A 14,076-nucleotide genomic window follows, 5' to 3' on the forward strand; every position below is an offset into this window, starting at 1 on the left:
ATATGAAAGGAAATTCAATTAATAATGTAGGGGACATAGGAGTCACCTTGTGGTTTCGGATTGTTATTATAAACCGAATAGCAGTATTTAATGATAAAAAAGAGGTTATATCTTTACAACCTCACATGTCCCCCTAACCAGCCTGCATTTCATGATTCATCAAAACCTAAGCTTCTACACATCCTTAGCAATATTGCCCTCTCTGGGTTTGGTCCTAAGTGCCTAGAAAAACCTCAAGTCTGAGCAGATTTGATGATCGGCTGAAAGAACAAATGAGTAGATATTTCTTTATTTAAAAAAATTTATTTTATTTATTTGAAAGAGTTACAGAGAGAGGTAGAGACAGAGAGAAGACTTCCATCTGCTGGTTCATTCTCCAAATGGCTGCAGCGGCCAGAGTTGTGCTGGTCCAGAGCCAGGGGCCAGGAAATTCTTCCAGGCCTTCCACATGGGTGCAGGGGCCCAAGGACTTGGGCCATCTTCTTTGCTTTCCCAGGCCATAGCAGAGAGCTGGATTGGAAATGAAGCAGCTAGGACTCGAACCAGCGGCTTTAACCCACTACAGCACAGTGCCATCCCTGAGTATATATTTCTTAAGAAAGAATCATGGGGCTGTTGCTTTAGAATTGCGGGTAAAGGGGCTGTCTGCAGTGCCGGCATCCCATATGGTGCCGACTGCTCCATTTCTGATCCAGCTCTCTGCAATGGCCTGAGAAAGCAGTAGAAGACGGCCCAAGTCCTTAGGCCCCTGCACCCACGTGGGAGACCAGGAAGAAGCTCCTTGCTCCTTACTTTGGATTGACATAGCTCTGGCCATTGCGGCCATCTGGGGAGTGAATCAACGAATGGAAGACCTCTTTCTCTCTCTCTCGGCCTCTCTGTAACTCTGTCTTTCAAATAAATAAATAAATCTTTAAAAAAAAGAAAAAAGGAAGAAATCACGAGGCTTCAAAAAATATGGAAGTAAAACAGCAATTCATATATAAAAGAATTTATGAATTGATTGAATTTTTTTCAATTGCTAGGACATTCAAGAAAAAAGCTTTAGGCATCTCTATTATTTACTGTAAATCTTGTTTATTTGTGTGCCAAGCTGCGAAGCAAATTTTCCTCTGAAAATGAATATTAACATAATTTTTTAATTTCCTCAATTTAAAAGCTGGTATTTACAAAAAAACTGGCAACTCTTCTATTCTCAGGCTTTATTTATCAATTCCATGTATAATCTACACACACAGTATGGTAGTTGTAATAAATCTTTTGGCAGAGACAAAATCAAAATACAGAGAAGGAAAATATTAAAGCTCAAACACATTTAGCTTCCTAAATGATACTAATATTTGAGAGACTGTGTAGCACCCAGACGATGCAACCATCCCATTAGCAAGCAATTGTGGCAATTTAAGAATGAAATTAATTTTTAAGCCTATGTGTATTATTTTTTCAGATGTTCATTACATTGTTAGGAAATTAATACATAAATTATTTAGACAAAAACAAATATAACAGACACAACTGTTAGGTATTTCTACTTATCAAAGAGTGCTCTGGAAAAATAAGATTAAAACACAAAGAGTATAGTGAACAAAATTTGGGTGCCTCTGAGTTAGCCACTCATTGATTGACCAAGGATGTGGGTGTCGTGTTTGAGAAAGAAATTTAACGAAACTTTCTAAATGGATTTCCGCTGGGACTGCCTCTCACCGAGATAAGTGATCTATCAGCACCTGCTCTGCGACAGTTCGTTTCTTCTTCTCTGCAGCCACTACTTCCTGATAAGATAATAAAGACAATTTCATCATCCATAAAGCAGAACAGTACAATAGTTCATACAAAAGATCTACGCAAAAGCATAAATTGAATATTTCCAACTTCTTTCATAACAGTTGATTACTATCCATCATGAATAAATTTAACTTCCAGCTATTTAACATGAAAGCACCATCTGTTTTCTTAAAATGTTGTATACTTCAATTTTGGTAGAAATCATCAGATATATTTCTAGGAGCTTCCAGTGCATTTTATGGGATCAGGATGAAGGAAGAGACTGTGACATCTCTCCTCTCAAATGCACTGTAATTTACTCTCAGAAGAACACCAAGGCTGAAACACAAAGACTTTGGTCTAAAACTTCACAGTAAAGAATCTGAAACTGAATTGGAATCATTCAACCTTCTCTCAACAATCTAAAGCAAAACAAGCAAAAATATCCCAGTATTAAAAGAATGATAATCTTTTATATACATATAATGTATTAATAATACTTAATTAGGGGCCAATGCTGTGGCATAGCAGGTAAAGCTGCCGCCTACAGTGCCAGCATCCCATATAGGCATCATTTTGAGTTCCAGCTGCTCCTCTTCCTCTTCTGATCCAGCTCTCTGCTATGGCCTGTGAAAGCAGTAGACAATGGAACAAGCGTTTGCGCCCCTGCACCCATGTGGGAGACCCAGAAGAAGCTTCTGGCTCCTGGCTTCAGACCAGCTCAACTCCGGCTGTCGCAGCCATTTGGGGAGTGAACTAGCAGATGGAAGACCTTTCTCTGTCTCTCCCTCTCCCTGTCTGTAACGCTACCTCTCAAATAAATAAATAAAATCTTTTGGGGCCAGTGCTGTGGTGTAGCGGATAAAGCTTTACCACCTGCAGTGCTGGCATCCCATGTGGGTGCTGATCCAAGTCCCGGCTGCTCCACTTCCGACCCAGCTCTCTGCTATGGCCTGGGAAAGCAGTACAAGATGGTCCAAGTGCTTGGGCCCCTGCAACACATGTGGGAGACATGGAGGAAGCTCCTGGCTCCTGGCTTTGGATCAGCACAGCTCCAGCTGTTGCGGCCAATTGGGGAGTGAACCAGCGGATGGAAGACATCTCTCTCTCTTTCTCTCTCTCTGACTCTCCTCTCTGTGTAACTCTTTCAAATAAATAAATCTTTAAAAATAAATAAATAAATAAAATATTTTAAAAATATTAATTAATGTTTCTCAGTTGCTGGTATGATTAAACTATTATTATGTATAACTATTTTTACTACTTTTTAGGTTACACCAAAACAGCAAGTTAGATTATATAGTCAATGAAGAGATTATAAAGTCATTAAAATGTTTCAGTTTTTCTTTTAAGTTTTTTTTTTTTTATTTGACAGGTAGAGTTATAGACAGTGAAAGAGAGAGACAGAGAGAAAGGTCTTCCATTGGTTCACTCCCCAAATGTCCGCTATGGCCGGCACTCCGAAGCCAGGAGCCAGGTGCTTCTTCCTGGTCTCCCATGCGAGTGCAGGGGCCCAAGCACTTGGGCCATCCTCCACTGCACTCCTGGGCCACAGCAGAGAGCTGGACTGGAAAAGGAGCAACTGGGACTTGAGCCCACCGCCCATATGGGATGCTGGTGCTGCAGGCAGAGGATTAACCAAGTGAGCCACGGCGCTGGCCTCAGTTTTTCTTTTTAAAAAAGAGATGTATTCATTTATTGAAAGGCAGAGTAACAGACAGAGGAGTAAACAAACATCTTCCATCCCCAAATGCCTATAACAGCCAGGGTGGGGGCAGGCTGAAGCCAGGAACCAGGAACTCCGTCTGGGTTTCCCACATAGATGGTAAGGACTCAAGTCCTTGAACCATCATTTGCTGCCTCTCTGCCACATTATCAAGAAGCTGTATCAGAAGCACAGAGAAGCCATGGCTCCAACCAGGCACAAGGATATGAGATGCGAGTGTTCCAAATAGCAGCTCAACACAGTGTGTGTTCCACAACCCCCACTCCTAAAGTGTTTCTTTTAAGGAGTACACCAAAGTTTTCAACATGAAGAATTCAAAATAATCCTTGTTCTATTTTCAGAATGTAAATTATTGTCATCTCTATCAATCACTCCAATAAACAAAACTAAGTAAGAAATTATTGTTTGAGATACAGGCCTTTGAACCTTGAAGAGAGTGCTTTATCTAAAACTGACACAAAATATCAAATAAGAGCATCTAAAGTTATAACAAAACAACGAAAATAAAAACTTTTAAGAAACTTGGAAAAGTTAAGACATAATTATTTAAAAGTTAGCCTAGAGGCATGCACAGAGGTTAAAATGTCACTTGAGACATGCTTATCATATGGGAGTGCCTGGGTTGGAGTCACAACTCTGCTTCCGATTCCAGTTTTCTGCCAGTGTGCACCCTGGGAAGTAAGCAGGCAATAGCTCCTATGCTGGTATTCCTGCTGCTCATATGGAAAGCCCAACTGAGTTCCAGGCTCCTGGCTCCAGCCTGGCCCAGCACAGCTGCTGTGGAAATTCAAGCAGCATCCAGTGGATGGAAGAACTGTCTGTCTCTCTGTCTGTTTCTCTCTCTCTCTCTCTAAATTTTAAACTAATAAAAATAAACATTTAAAAATAAATTTTACTGGGGCTGGTGTTGTGGCATACCAGGTAAAGCTGCCATCTACCATGCCAGCATCTCATAAGGGTGCCAGTTCAAGTCCCAGCTGTTCCACTTCTAATCTAGCTGCTAGCTAATGGCCTAGGAAAAGCAGTGGAAGATGGCCCAAGTACTTGGGCCCCTGCCACCCAATTTGGAGACCCAGATGAAGCTCCTGGCTCAGCCCTGGTGATTGCAACCACTTGGGGAGTGAACCAGAAAATGGAAGATCTCTCTCTCTCTCTCTCTCTCTCTTTCTGTCCCACTTTCTCTGTAACTCCTTCAAATAAATCAGTACTTTTATTGAAAAAAAAAAAAAAGAGAGATTTTCCCTATAATTGAATTGAATTTTTTGGTTAAAATTTAAAAGGCCTGGTTTACACACTACATGCACTATATAACATTTATATCATTTGCAACATATCTGTGCTGTGTGCTATTTGCTAAGCTCATGATACTTCATAAAAAATTTTGTTTAGGCTGGCACCATGGCTCACTAGGCTAATCCTCTGCCTTGCGGCGCCGGCACACCGGGTTCTAGTCCCGGTCGGGGCGCCAGATTCTGTCCCGGTTGCCCCTCTTCCAGGCCAGCTCTCTGCTGTGGCCAGGGAGTGCAGTGGAGGATGGCCCAAGTCCTTGGGCCCTGCACCCCATGGGAGACCAGGAGAAGTACCTGGCTCCTGCCATCGGATCAGCGCTGTGTGCCGGCCACAGCACGCCGGCCGCGGCGGCCACTGGAGGGTGAACCAACGGCAAAAAGGAAGACCTTTCTCTCTGTCTCACTGTCCACTCTGCCTGTCAAAAAAAAAAAAAAATTTTGTTTAGTAATAAATTTAAAACAGCAATGAAGAAGCTAGAAAAACCATGCAACCTACAGGTAAAGCAAGGCGTACTGTTCTATCTCAGGGTAATGCAGACAGTGGACACTTGCTAAAACATGCAACAATTACATACAGAAAACATCCGTAATGAGCCAGAGCACAGATGTAGAACCCAGAATCAGCTAAAAGAGGGGAGATGGATGAACACCACAGATCCCATGCAGAAAGGCCACCTTGTGGTGAGGTTTATGGTAGCTTCTACTCTGCAGGAAAAAGTTAGAACCACTCTCGGGTAACATGCTTAAAGGTCTGTGCAAACAAAGCTTATTAGAAGCAGAAGTCACACTGATTCAAAGGATGTGACAACACAGAAAACTGACAAAAGAACTGGACTAGAAAGACACACAAATCATAGAGAGGTTCACTGCTTCTGTTGTTTATTTGAGGAGTTAAAAACTAAAGAAGCTTGACTTACATTTTTTTTTTTTAAATCAGTACTAATTTCAGAGGCCTTGAAAGTTTCCTTGGGGAAATAAAGAAGATGAACGTGTGGTACCACAATAAAGGAACATTTATTTGGTACTGCATTTAGATACATCACCATTAACAATGGAATCACAAGGAAAAGAAACCCGCTAATACTCAGGTGGCTTTCAGTAATGCCAAGAACAACATCCAATGGTCCTTAGATATTGGTATTATCCATATCTAACACTACTTCAGGAATAGGTCAAAAGTAGCCTTATTTGGGAAAACACTTTGCTTTTTTGTTTTCATAACAATGCTGGTAACACTAATGGTCTATTAAGCATAAATATCTAACTAATAATTATTCAGAAAGTAATGTGCATATTATATCATTAAAAGAAGTATATAACAAATTTTCAACTTAGGTCACCCATAGAGAGCGAGTCTACCTGGCCCAGAGATGGATTATACACTGCTATTAACTGGAAGCATGTTGATCCTGGAATATTATGACTCAAATAAAATATATATATTGAGTTTCTTCTCAACAGTGATGATAATGTGACTACTCAAATCCATATTGCTTTATTATTTAGGCTGCGTAAACCAGCATATTCCTGACTTGTGAGCCACCATGCTGGTATTTCACCTATCACTTGTAGGTATGCCTAAGATATTAATCAGCTCGGGGTGCCAAGCAGAGTCAATAGACTTCAACTGCAATGAGCCTGGTCCCTTTATGCCAAGACACTACAGAATTGTCCTAATTATCTGCTTGTACCAGAATTATTCTAAGCAATACTCATAAATGCAATAGATTTTGTGAAAGATATAAAGTTAATAATGAGTCTGGAGTTTTCTTCACTTTTCCTAAGAAAAAATTATTTTGTTTCTGGCCTTCCTTGGCTTGAACTTCTCATACAAGTAGCTTATGAATCTCAAAAAATAAATAAATAAAATAAAATAACCAGGCTACTTTTGGCAAAAGAGAGTGAAGCCAAATAAGCCTCCTAATATAACTAGCAGGCAATTCACATGTTGGACAGTACAAACTACATTTTTCCAAACTCTCAAAGATTCAAGATAATTTTTAGGCATAAGATATATGAAACACAAATGAATCATTTCTGAAAATGAACTCAACTTGCACATTAATAAATATTCACCTCAGATGATGTAAATATTGCCCATATAGAATTACTGCAGTTATTATTCAATTACAAGTCTGCAATGTCTTGGATGGCAAATTATCTTAATGGCTTACGAAGTAAATAAAAATGCTGATGACTTACTGCATTTGATTTTCTTGCACTGTGTTGTGCATTGCAAGGGCTTTTTGCAAAACCTTGCTGTAGGAGGGCTTTCCTGTCCAGAGTTGTAAGGTCATCCACGCTGCTCTCCTTGCCTTGTACACACTATAAATGAAAGCAACACAGGGACCATCACATATATATTTCAAAGATTTGCTTTTAAGAAAATATGAGAATAGGTAGTCACTGAGTATCTCAGAGACTAGCTGTATAGGCAGGAAGAGTAGGGGCTCTGACAACCAGATTGCCGTGTCTGAATCCAGCTCTTCCACTTTCTAGCTAGATGACTTCTCTGAGCCTCAGTCTACTCATAGACAAAATGGGAATTAGTAACAGTAACTATTGCATCAAGAAGAGGATTAAACAGGATGATATATGTCCAACAATTGTAAAACCTGTCTGATGCACAGTGATCATAATTGATCATAACATAATTGTCATAACTATTTTTATTCAAGTTGTATCATTGTAAAAACATTAAACATGGGCTTGTTCACTCGAGTATTAAATTAAATTCAGAAGTACTAAAAGATGGATGTAATCTTTAGAATCCTTTGAGATTCTAAAATGATAAATACCAAATTTTTCTCTGAATAAGAGATGTGCTTATGATTACATTAATAACAACCAAAAAAAAATGTCCCAACACGTTAGTAATTTGTCAAAACTTTAATAGATTTCAAGAGTTCTTCTCCAAGGGTTCATTCTTACTTTAAATAGCCCTTGAAAGGTCACATTCCGTCTTCTTACTCTGCCTTACTGACCTTTAATTTCTACGTAAAATTCTATTATATATTTATTTACTATTTCTTGTCTACCTCTTCTACTGTATGTTCCATGAGGACAGGGACCTCATCTGTCATTTTTAACTGCATGTCTCTGGTGCCAGACAAGCTCCATATCATGTGCATTCAATAAGCATTTGTCCGATGACTGAATAATGAACCTCAAGTGTTTACTACTTAGAAATCAAGCTATAAGGATACTTTATAATTTTATTCATTCATTCATTCACTAATGAACCTGTTTTTCCTAAATAGTGATTTCCTTAACCTAGCATTACATAAAATGAATTAATCAGATTAATTCAGAGATATGTTGAAGTAAAAGCAAAGTTGGGCATTTTAATTAGATTGAGAACAAGTTTTAAAGGGATATTATTTAGTTTCAGCTTGTTTCTAAACTTTACAATGAAAAAACTGTGACATTTCCCCTTGGCATATCAGACTTAACCTCCTCAAACCAGATTTCCAAGTAATCGTCTCCCCCTGCAGTTAATGATATGTACTCAGGACCAAAGTCTCTGTCTTCATTTTTTAAGATTTTAAGGTGTTTACTGACAAATGAAAAGTGTATACTCATGTATTCAATATTACATACTGTATGTAACAAATATTCAATTACATATTTCAGTGTGATGATTTGATACACATATTCACTGTGTAATAACTGCCACAATAAATTAATTAATATACCCACTGCCATACACAGTTAGCACCCATAAGGGGTGGATACAGACAGTTAAAATCTGATCTCTTACCAAATTTAAAGAAAAAGCTACAGTATTAGTAAAACAGTCACCCTGTGTGTCCCCCAAATTACACCAGTGTAAATAAATATAAAGAATTCATCTGTTTTTTTTTTTTAAGTTTGTCAGAGTCATTTACATCTTAAATACACTGTTGGTGACAGAGATTCTCAGGGAATAATTTCTGCCAGAACATTTAAGCTGACATTTTATTCTGTTTTAGAAGACTGTAATGAAAATACCAGAATCAACATTTAAGAACTGATTTAACCTTACATTTAGGTTGGTTAGTTTTCAACAAGTTGCCAAGATCATGCAGTAGGGAATAATGATCTTTTCAACAAATGGTGCTGGGACAACCAGAGATAGACAAACGAAAGAGTAAAGTTAGACTCCACACCCCTTCCAACTTCACACTATTGAAAAAAAAAAAAAGTTAACTCAAAATAGATCAGAGATCTAAATGTAAGAGTTAAAATTACAAAATACTAGGCCGGCACCGCGGCTCACTAGGCTAATCCTCCACCTTGCGGCACCGGTACACCGGGTTCTAGTCCTGGTCGGGGCACCGGATTCTGTCCCAGTTGCCCCTCTTCCAGGCCAGCTCTCTGCTATGGCCAGGGAGTGCAGTGGAGGACGGCCCAAGTGCTTGGGCCCTGCACCCCATGGGAGACCAGGAGAAGTACCTGGCTCCTGCCATCGGATCGGCGCGGTGCGCCGGCCGCAGCGGCCATTGGAGGGTGAACCAACGGAAAAGGAAGACCTTTCTCTCTGTCTCTCTCTCTCACTGTCCACTCTGCTTGTCAAAAAAAAAAAAAAAAATTACAAAATACTACAAAATGCTAACTTTGGGTTAGCAACCTTGGGTTACAAAAGCAAAATACACAGGTGACAGAAGGAAAAATAAATTGGACTTCATCAAAATTAAATCTTTGAGTGGTTGAAATGACACCATCAGGAAGTGAAAAGACAACCCATAAATACTTACAAATTATACATTTGATACAAAAGACTTGTATCCAGAATATAAAAGAATTCCTACAGCTCAATAATGGAAAGATAAATAATCCAACTTAAAAACAGTTGAAAGCTAATGCAAGATGAGGGAGGGCCGGCGCCGCGGCTCACTAGGCTAATCCTCTGCCTTGCGGCACCAGCACACCGGGTTCTAGTCCTGGTCGGGGCGCCGGATTCTGTCCCGATTGCCCCTCTTCCAGGCCAGCTCTCTGCTGTGGCCAGGGAGTGCAATGGAGGATGGCCCAAGTGCTTGGGCCCTGCACCCCATGGGAGACCAGGAGAAGTACCTGGCTCCTGCCATCAGATCAGGTTGGTGTGCCGGCCACGGCGGCCACTGGGGGGTGAACCAATGGCAAAGGAAGACCTTTCTCTCTGTCTCTCTCTCTCACTGTCCACTCTGCTTGTCAAAAAAAAAAAAAAAAAAAAGATGAGGGAGTTCTAGATATCAAATGTAAACTCTAATTAAGAATTCTGTACTCAATGGCAAAAGGAAGACTTTTCTCTCTGTCTCTCTCTCTCACTGTCCACTCTGCCTGTCAAAAAAAAAAAAAAAAAAAGAATTCTGTACTATATATTTGAAATTTGCCAAGAGTGTAGCTATTAAAATGTTATTACAAAAAAAGGCTTAAATGATCTAAATAGACATTTCTCCAGAGAAGATATGCAAATAGCCAAAAGCACATGAAAAATTCCCCATCTTACCTTGTCATCTATCTTGATTCCTGGGGACTCTGGATGTGGAACATTTGATTTTGTCTTCTCTGAATTTCTCTGACTATACTGTTTATATCCCTCTTTCATTTCAGTGTTATATTGCTGATATTTTAGCTTATATTTGCTTGATGGTGCTGGTAAATTTTCAGGTATTATGTCCTGGTCCTAGAGATAAAAAAGAAATGCATGTTATTCACCAGGAAAAGAGATAAAAAAAAATATTAGTTTTTGTTATTGACTTTAACAGGCTTATCATTTCACTTAGTGTTTATGCCTAAGAGAGAAATCATTATGATCGTGCTCTAAACAGAGATGATATTTAAAACATTTAGCTGCTGAAGCATCACTGATCGATCAGGGCAAACATAATTGCTCAGAGAAGAATATGCCCACCTCATGTTGGAGATTGTTGAGGATATCCAAGTGTAAAGCAGAGGACAGAGATAAGGCAATGCTATTGGGCAAAACAGCAGCAAGATATAGACTAGGGTAATAGACACGTGATTTTCCAAAATGAGACAGAGAATGGGAATAGAGCCAGCTTCAAGAGAAAGATTACCAAGGACAGACAAGCAAGCCTCTACTCATAAAACACCAGTCAGAACCTGAATTCGTAACGTGAAATAGAACACCTGATATTGTTTGAAGTAAAACATGTCACAAGGAAACACCTTGGAATAAGAATACTTACTCTGCAATATCCAAGTAGCCTAAAGTAGAAATCTGTTTCCAAGAGACAAATCTTACCTTCTTTATAAAATTATGTATAAATTATTGATTGATTGATTTTGAAATGCAGAGAGACACAAAGATAGACAAATCTTCCATTTGCCTGTTAACTCCTTAAATACTCACAAAACCTAGAGCTGGACCAGGCTAAAGCCAGGAGCCAGGAGCTCTTTCTAGGTCTCACATGCAGATGACAGGGATTCAAGTACTTTGGCCATCATCTGCTGCTTTCCAGGCTGCACATTAGCAGGAAGTTGGTACCTGAAGCGGAGCCAGGACTCAAATCCAGGTAGCCTGATGTGGAATGTAGGTGTTCTAAGCAGCATCTTAGCCACTGCACTAAACCTCCACCCCAATTGCCCTACATTTTATCTTTTAAAAATATTTATTCATTTCTTTGTTTGAAAGACAGAGTTAGAGAGAGAGAGAGAGACAGATAGAGATATCTTCCATCTGCTGGTTCACTTCCCAAATGGCCACCAACAGCCACGCTTGGGTCAGGCCAAACCCAGGAGTCAGGAACTCCACCTGGATCTCCTACACGGGTGTCAGGGTATCCACTGCTTTCCCAAGAGCATTAGCAGGAGCTAGATTGGAAGCAGAGCAGCCGGAACTCAAATGGGCACTTCAATATGGGATGCCAGCATTGCAAGTGGCAGTTTAACCCACAGTGCCACAACACTGGGCCCATCAGTCTTATATTTTAAACTGGTAAGATCTGATATAACATTTTGCTTTATTTTTAAAATTCCTGGATTCCATATTAAGGTGTACTTTGTCAATTTTGTATGAAATTCTTTTATGAGAGATTCTTAAAATATTATTTCGATATGTGAAAAAATGAAAACCAAGTAAAATTACTTCATCAACATTGTTATTTGGGACTTTAATATTTTAAATAAAATATTTAAACCAGGAAAAACATAGACTAAACATAATGGAGTTTCTAGATTAAATATAGTAATAATGATGCATACTATAATTCTTAAAGTAGGTAATAAACAAATACTAACCAGTTCTTTTAGATGATGCTGAGTATATGGTATTTGACATGATGGGACCCAACCAAGAGTAGAAGATGACTTTGGTGGATTAAAATAAATATGCGCTGTACTAAGTGGAATATATGAATAATCATCCTAAAAATAAAATGCAATGATACTTATTATATTCTACATGTAATATGGTGTTTACACTTTTTGTATTAAATAATAACCAAAACTTACCTCATCATCAGAGTCAATAAGGCTTCCCAAATCAAGTCGTGGGACCCTAAAAGAAATAAGTTATGCATTATAACTTTAATTTTTTTTTGACAGGCAGAGTGGACAGTGAGAGAGAAAGAGAGAGACAGAGAGAGAGAAAGGTCTTCCTTTTGCTGTTGGTTCACCCTCCAATGGCCGCTGCGGCCGGTGAGCTGCGGCCAGCGCACTGAGCTGATCCGATTGCAGGAGCCAGGTACTTCTCCTGGTCTCCCATGGGTGCAGGGCCCAAGCATTTGGGCCATCCTCCACTGCACTCCCTGGCCAGAGCAGAGAGCTGGCCTGGAAGAGGGGCAACCGGGACAGAATCTGGTGCCCCGACCAGGACTAGAACCCAATGTGCCGGCACCGCAAGGCAGAGGATTAGCCTAGTGAGCCGCAGCGCCGGCCCATTATAACTTTTAAAATGAGTCTTTAATAATTGAAAATCATATATGCTACATCATATATTAAAAAGGTACAGGGTAGCCAATGGTGTGCTGGTTTGCCATAGGCTTTTGTTAAAGTTGAAGAAATTTTCAAGCTGTTATTAAACATAACCATTACTATATAAATTTGTAATTAAGTCATATTAGAAACAAAGGTAAGAAATACTCAGAATTCATAACTTCCTAACAATTTGACTTCAATAATATATGGTATTGAGGTTATTTACATATCTGTGTCTGTATGGTAATATACTGTTGCATATCCCTTTCCATCTCTGATTTCAGTATTGGCTTAAAATCAGCCATGGTGTGATTTTTTTTTATACTGAAGTTGGCAAGTGCTTTGAATTAATATTCAATATATTATTTTGCTAATTTTGGAGACTTAAAAAAGTAGTGAAAAAAATGAAAATAATGCAGACTAAACTTAAAATAGAATCATGTTTGTAGCTCTCACATTGAGGATGGCACAAAAACCTAAGGAAATAGTTTCAATATTCACAACTATTATTTAATTCAGCAAAGAAATCACTCCTGTCAGCTTACAGTAAATGAAAATACCAGCCAATGTTCACATTAAAACTATTTTGGCTCATCACTTACAACTATATTGGTTAGACACAGACTTCAGCAAAAGAAAGAGGGAAGAGGAAAGAGGAAAGAGGGAAGGGGGGAGGGAGGAAGGGAGGAAGGGAGGAAGGGAGGAAGGGAGGAAGGGAGGAAGGGAGGAAGGGAGGAAGGGAGGAAGGAAGGAAGGAAGGAAGGAAGGAAGGAGCAAAGACTGAGGAAGGAAGGAAGAGAATGGGTGGGAGGGAGGGACAAAGAGAGAAGGCAGGAAGGAAAGGAAGGAAGGAAGGAAGCACTGACACAAAGAAGGAAAGAAAGAAAGACACACACACACACACACACACACACAAGCATTCCAGGAGAACCAATAAGGTATACTGAATCTAAATAGTTTACCCATTTTAGTAACATTTGTATATTTCTTGGTACACATTTTTATACCAATAAAAGTTATAATCATAAAATGTACTTAAATTAATTTGCAATAAAAAAGTAAAATTTATAATAAATTTACAATACACTTCTCAGAAAAGCAGTTGTTAAAATATTTACCAGCACACAGATAAAACACCCACTCATCATCTTGTACCCAAAAATCTAAGCCTAATTCTTTTCTTATATCTAGATTAGCATGTAGACCCTCATGAAATTATTGATATTTGCTTGTTTTTAATCTACAAAAATGTTAATGTCACACTACTGAGGACAATAAATTACTGTTCTTGATTTGTGTTTTCCAAGAAGCTGTGTCATCTAAAATACTTGAAAGAACATAATGATCAGACACTCCAAATTGTAAAAGGCAACAATATGTAAATATAAAACATAATGT

At 39.0% G+C, this 14,076-nt stretch overlaps 1 protein-coding gene across 11 annotated transcripts in view; it reads right to left on the bottom strand.

Moving 5' to 3' along the window:
* CAPS2 (calcyphosine 2) overlaps positions 1 to 14,076 on the bottom strand; it is a 50,083-nt gene that overhangs the window by 27,690 nt on the left and 8,317 nt on the right. For 9 of the 11 annotated variants that reach the window (XM_070051466.1, XM_070051465.1, XM_051845692.2 and 6 more), the window contains 5 exons: positions 12,214 to 12,259; positions 12,001 to 12,126; positions 10,247 to 10,423; positions 6,982 to 7,104; positions 1,705 to 1,772 (listed from right to left, as the gene is read on the bottom strand). In XM_070051466.1, the coding sequence (XP_069907567.1) occupies positions 1,705 to 1,772; positions 6,982 to 7,104; positions 10,247 to 10,423; positions 12,001 to 12,126; positions 12,214 to 12,259 (540 nt within the window). The remainder of the gene's footprint in view (positions 1 to 1,704; positions 1,773 to 6,981; positions 7,105 to 10,246; positions 10,424 to 12,000; positions 12,127 to 12,213; positions 12,260 to 14,076) is intronic. The other 2 variants (XM_070051467.1, XM_008256808.4) reach the window with 1 other exon arrangement.

Source organism: Oryctolagus cuniculus, chromosome 11 (genome assembly GCF_964237555.1).
Source record: "Oryctolagus cuniculus chromosome 11, mOryCun1.1, whole genome shotgun sequence".
Lineage (NCBI taxonomy): Eukaryota > Metazoa > Chordata > Mammalia > Lagomorpha > Leporidae > Oryctolagus > Oryctolagus cuniculus.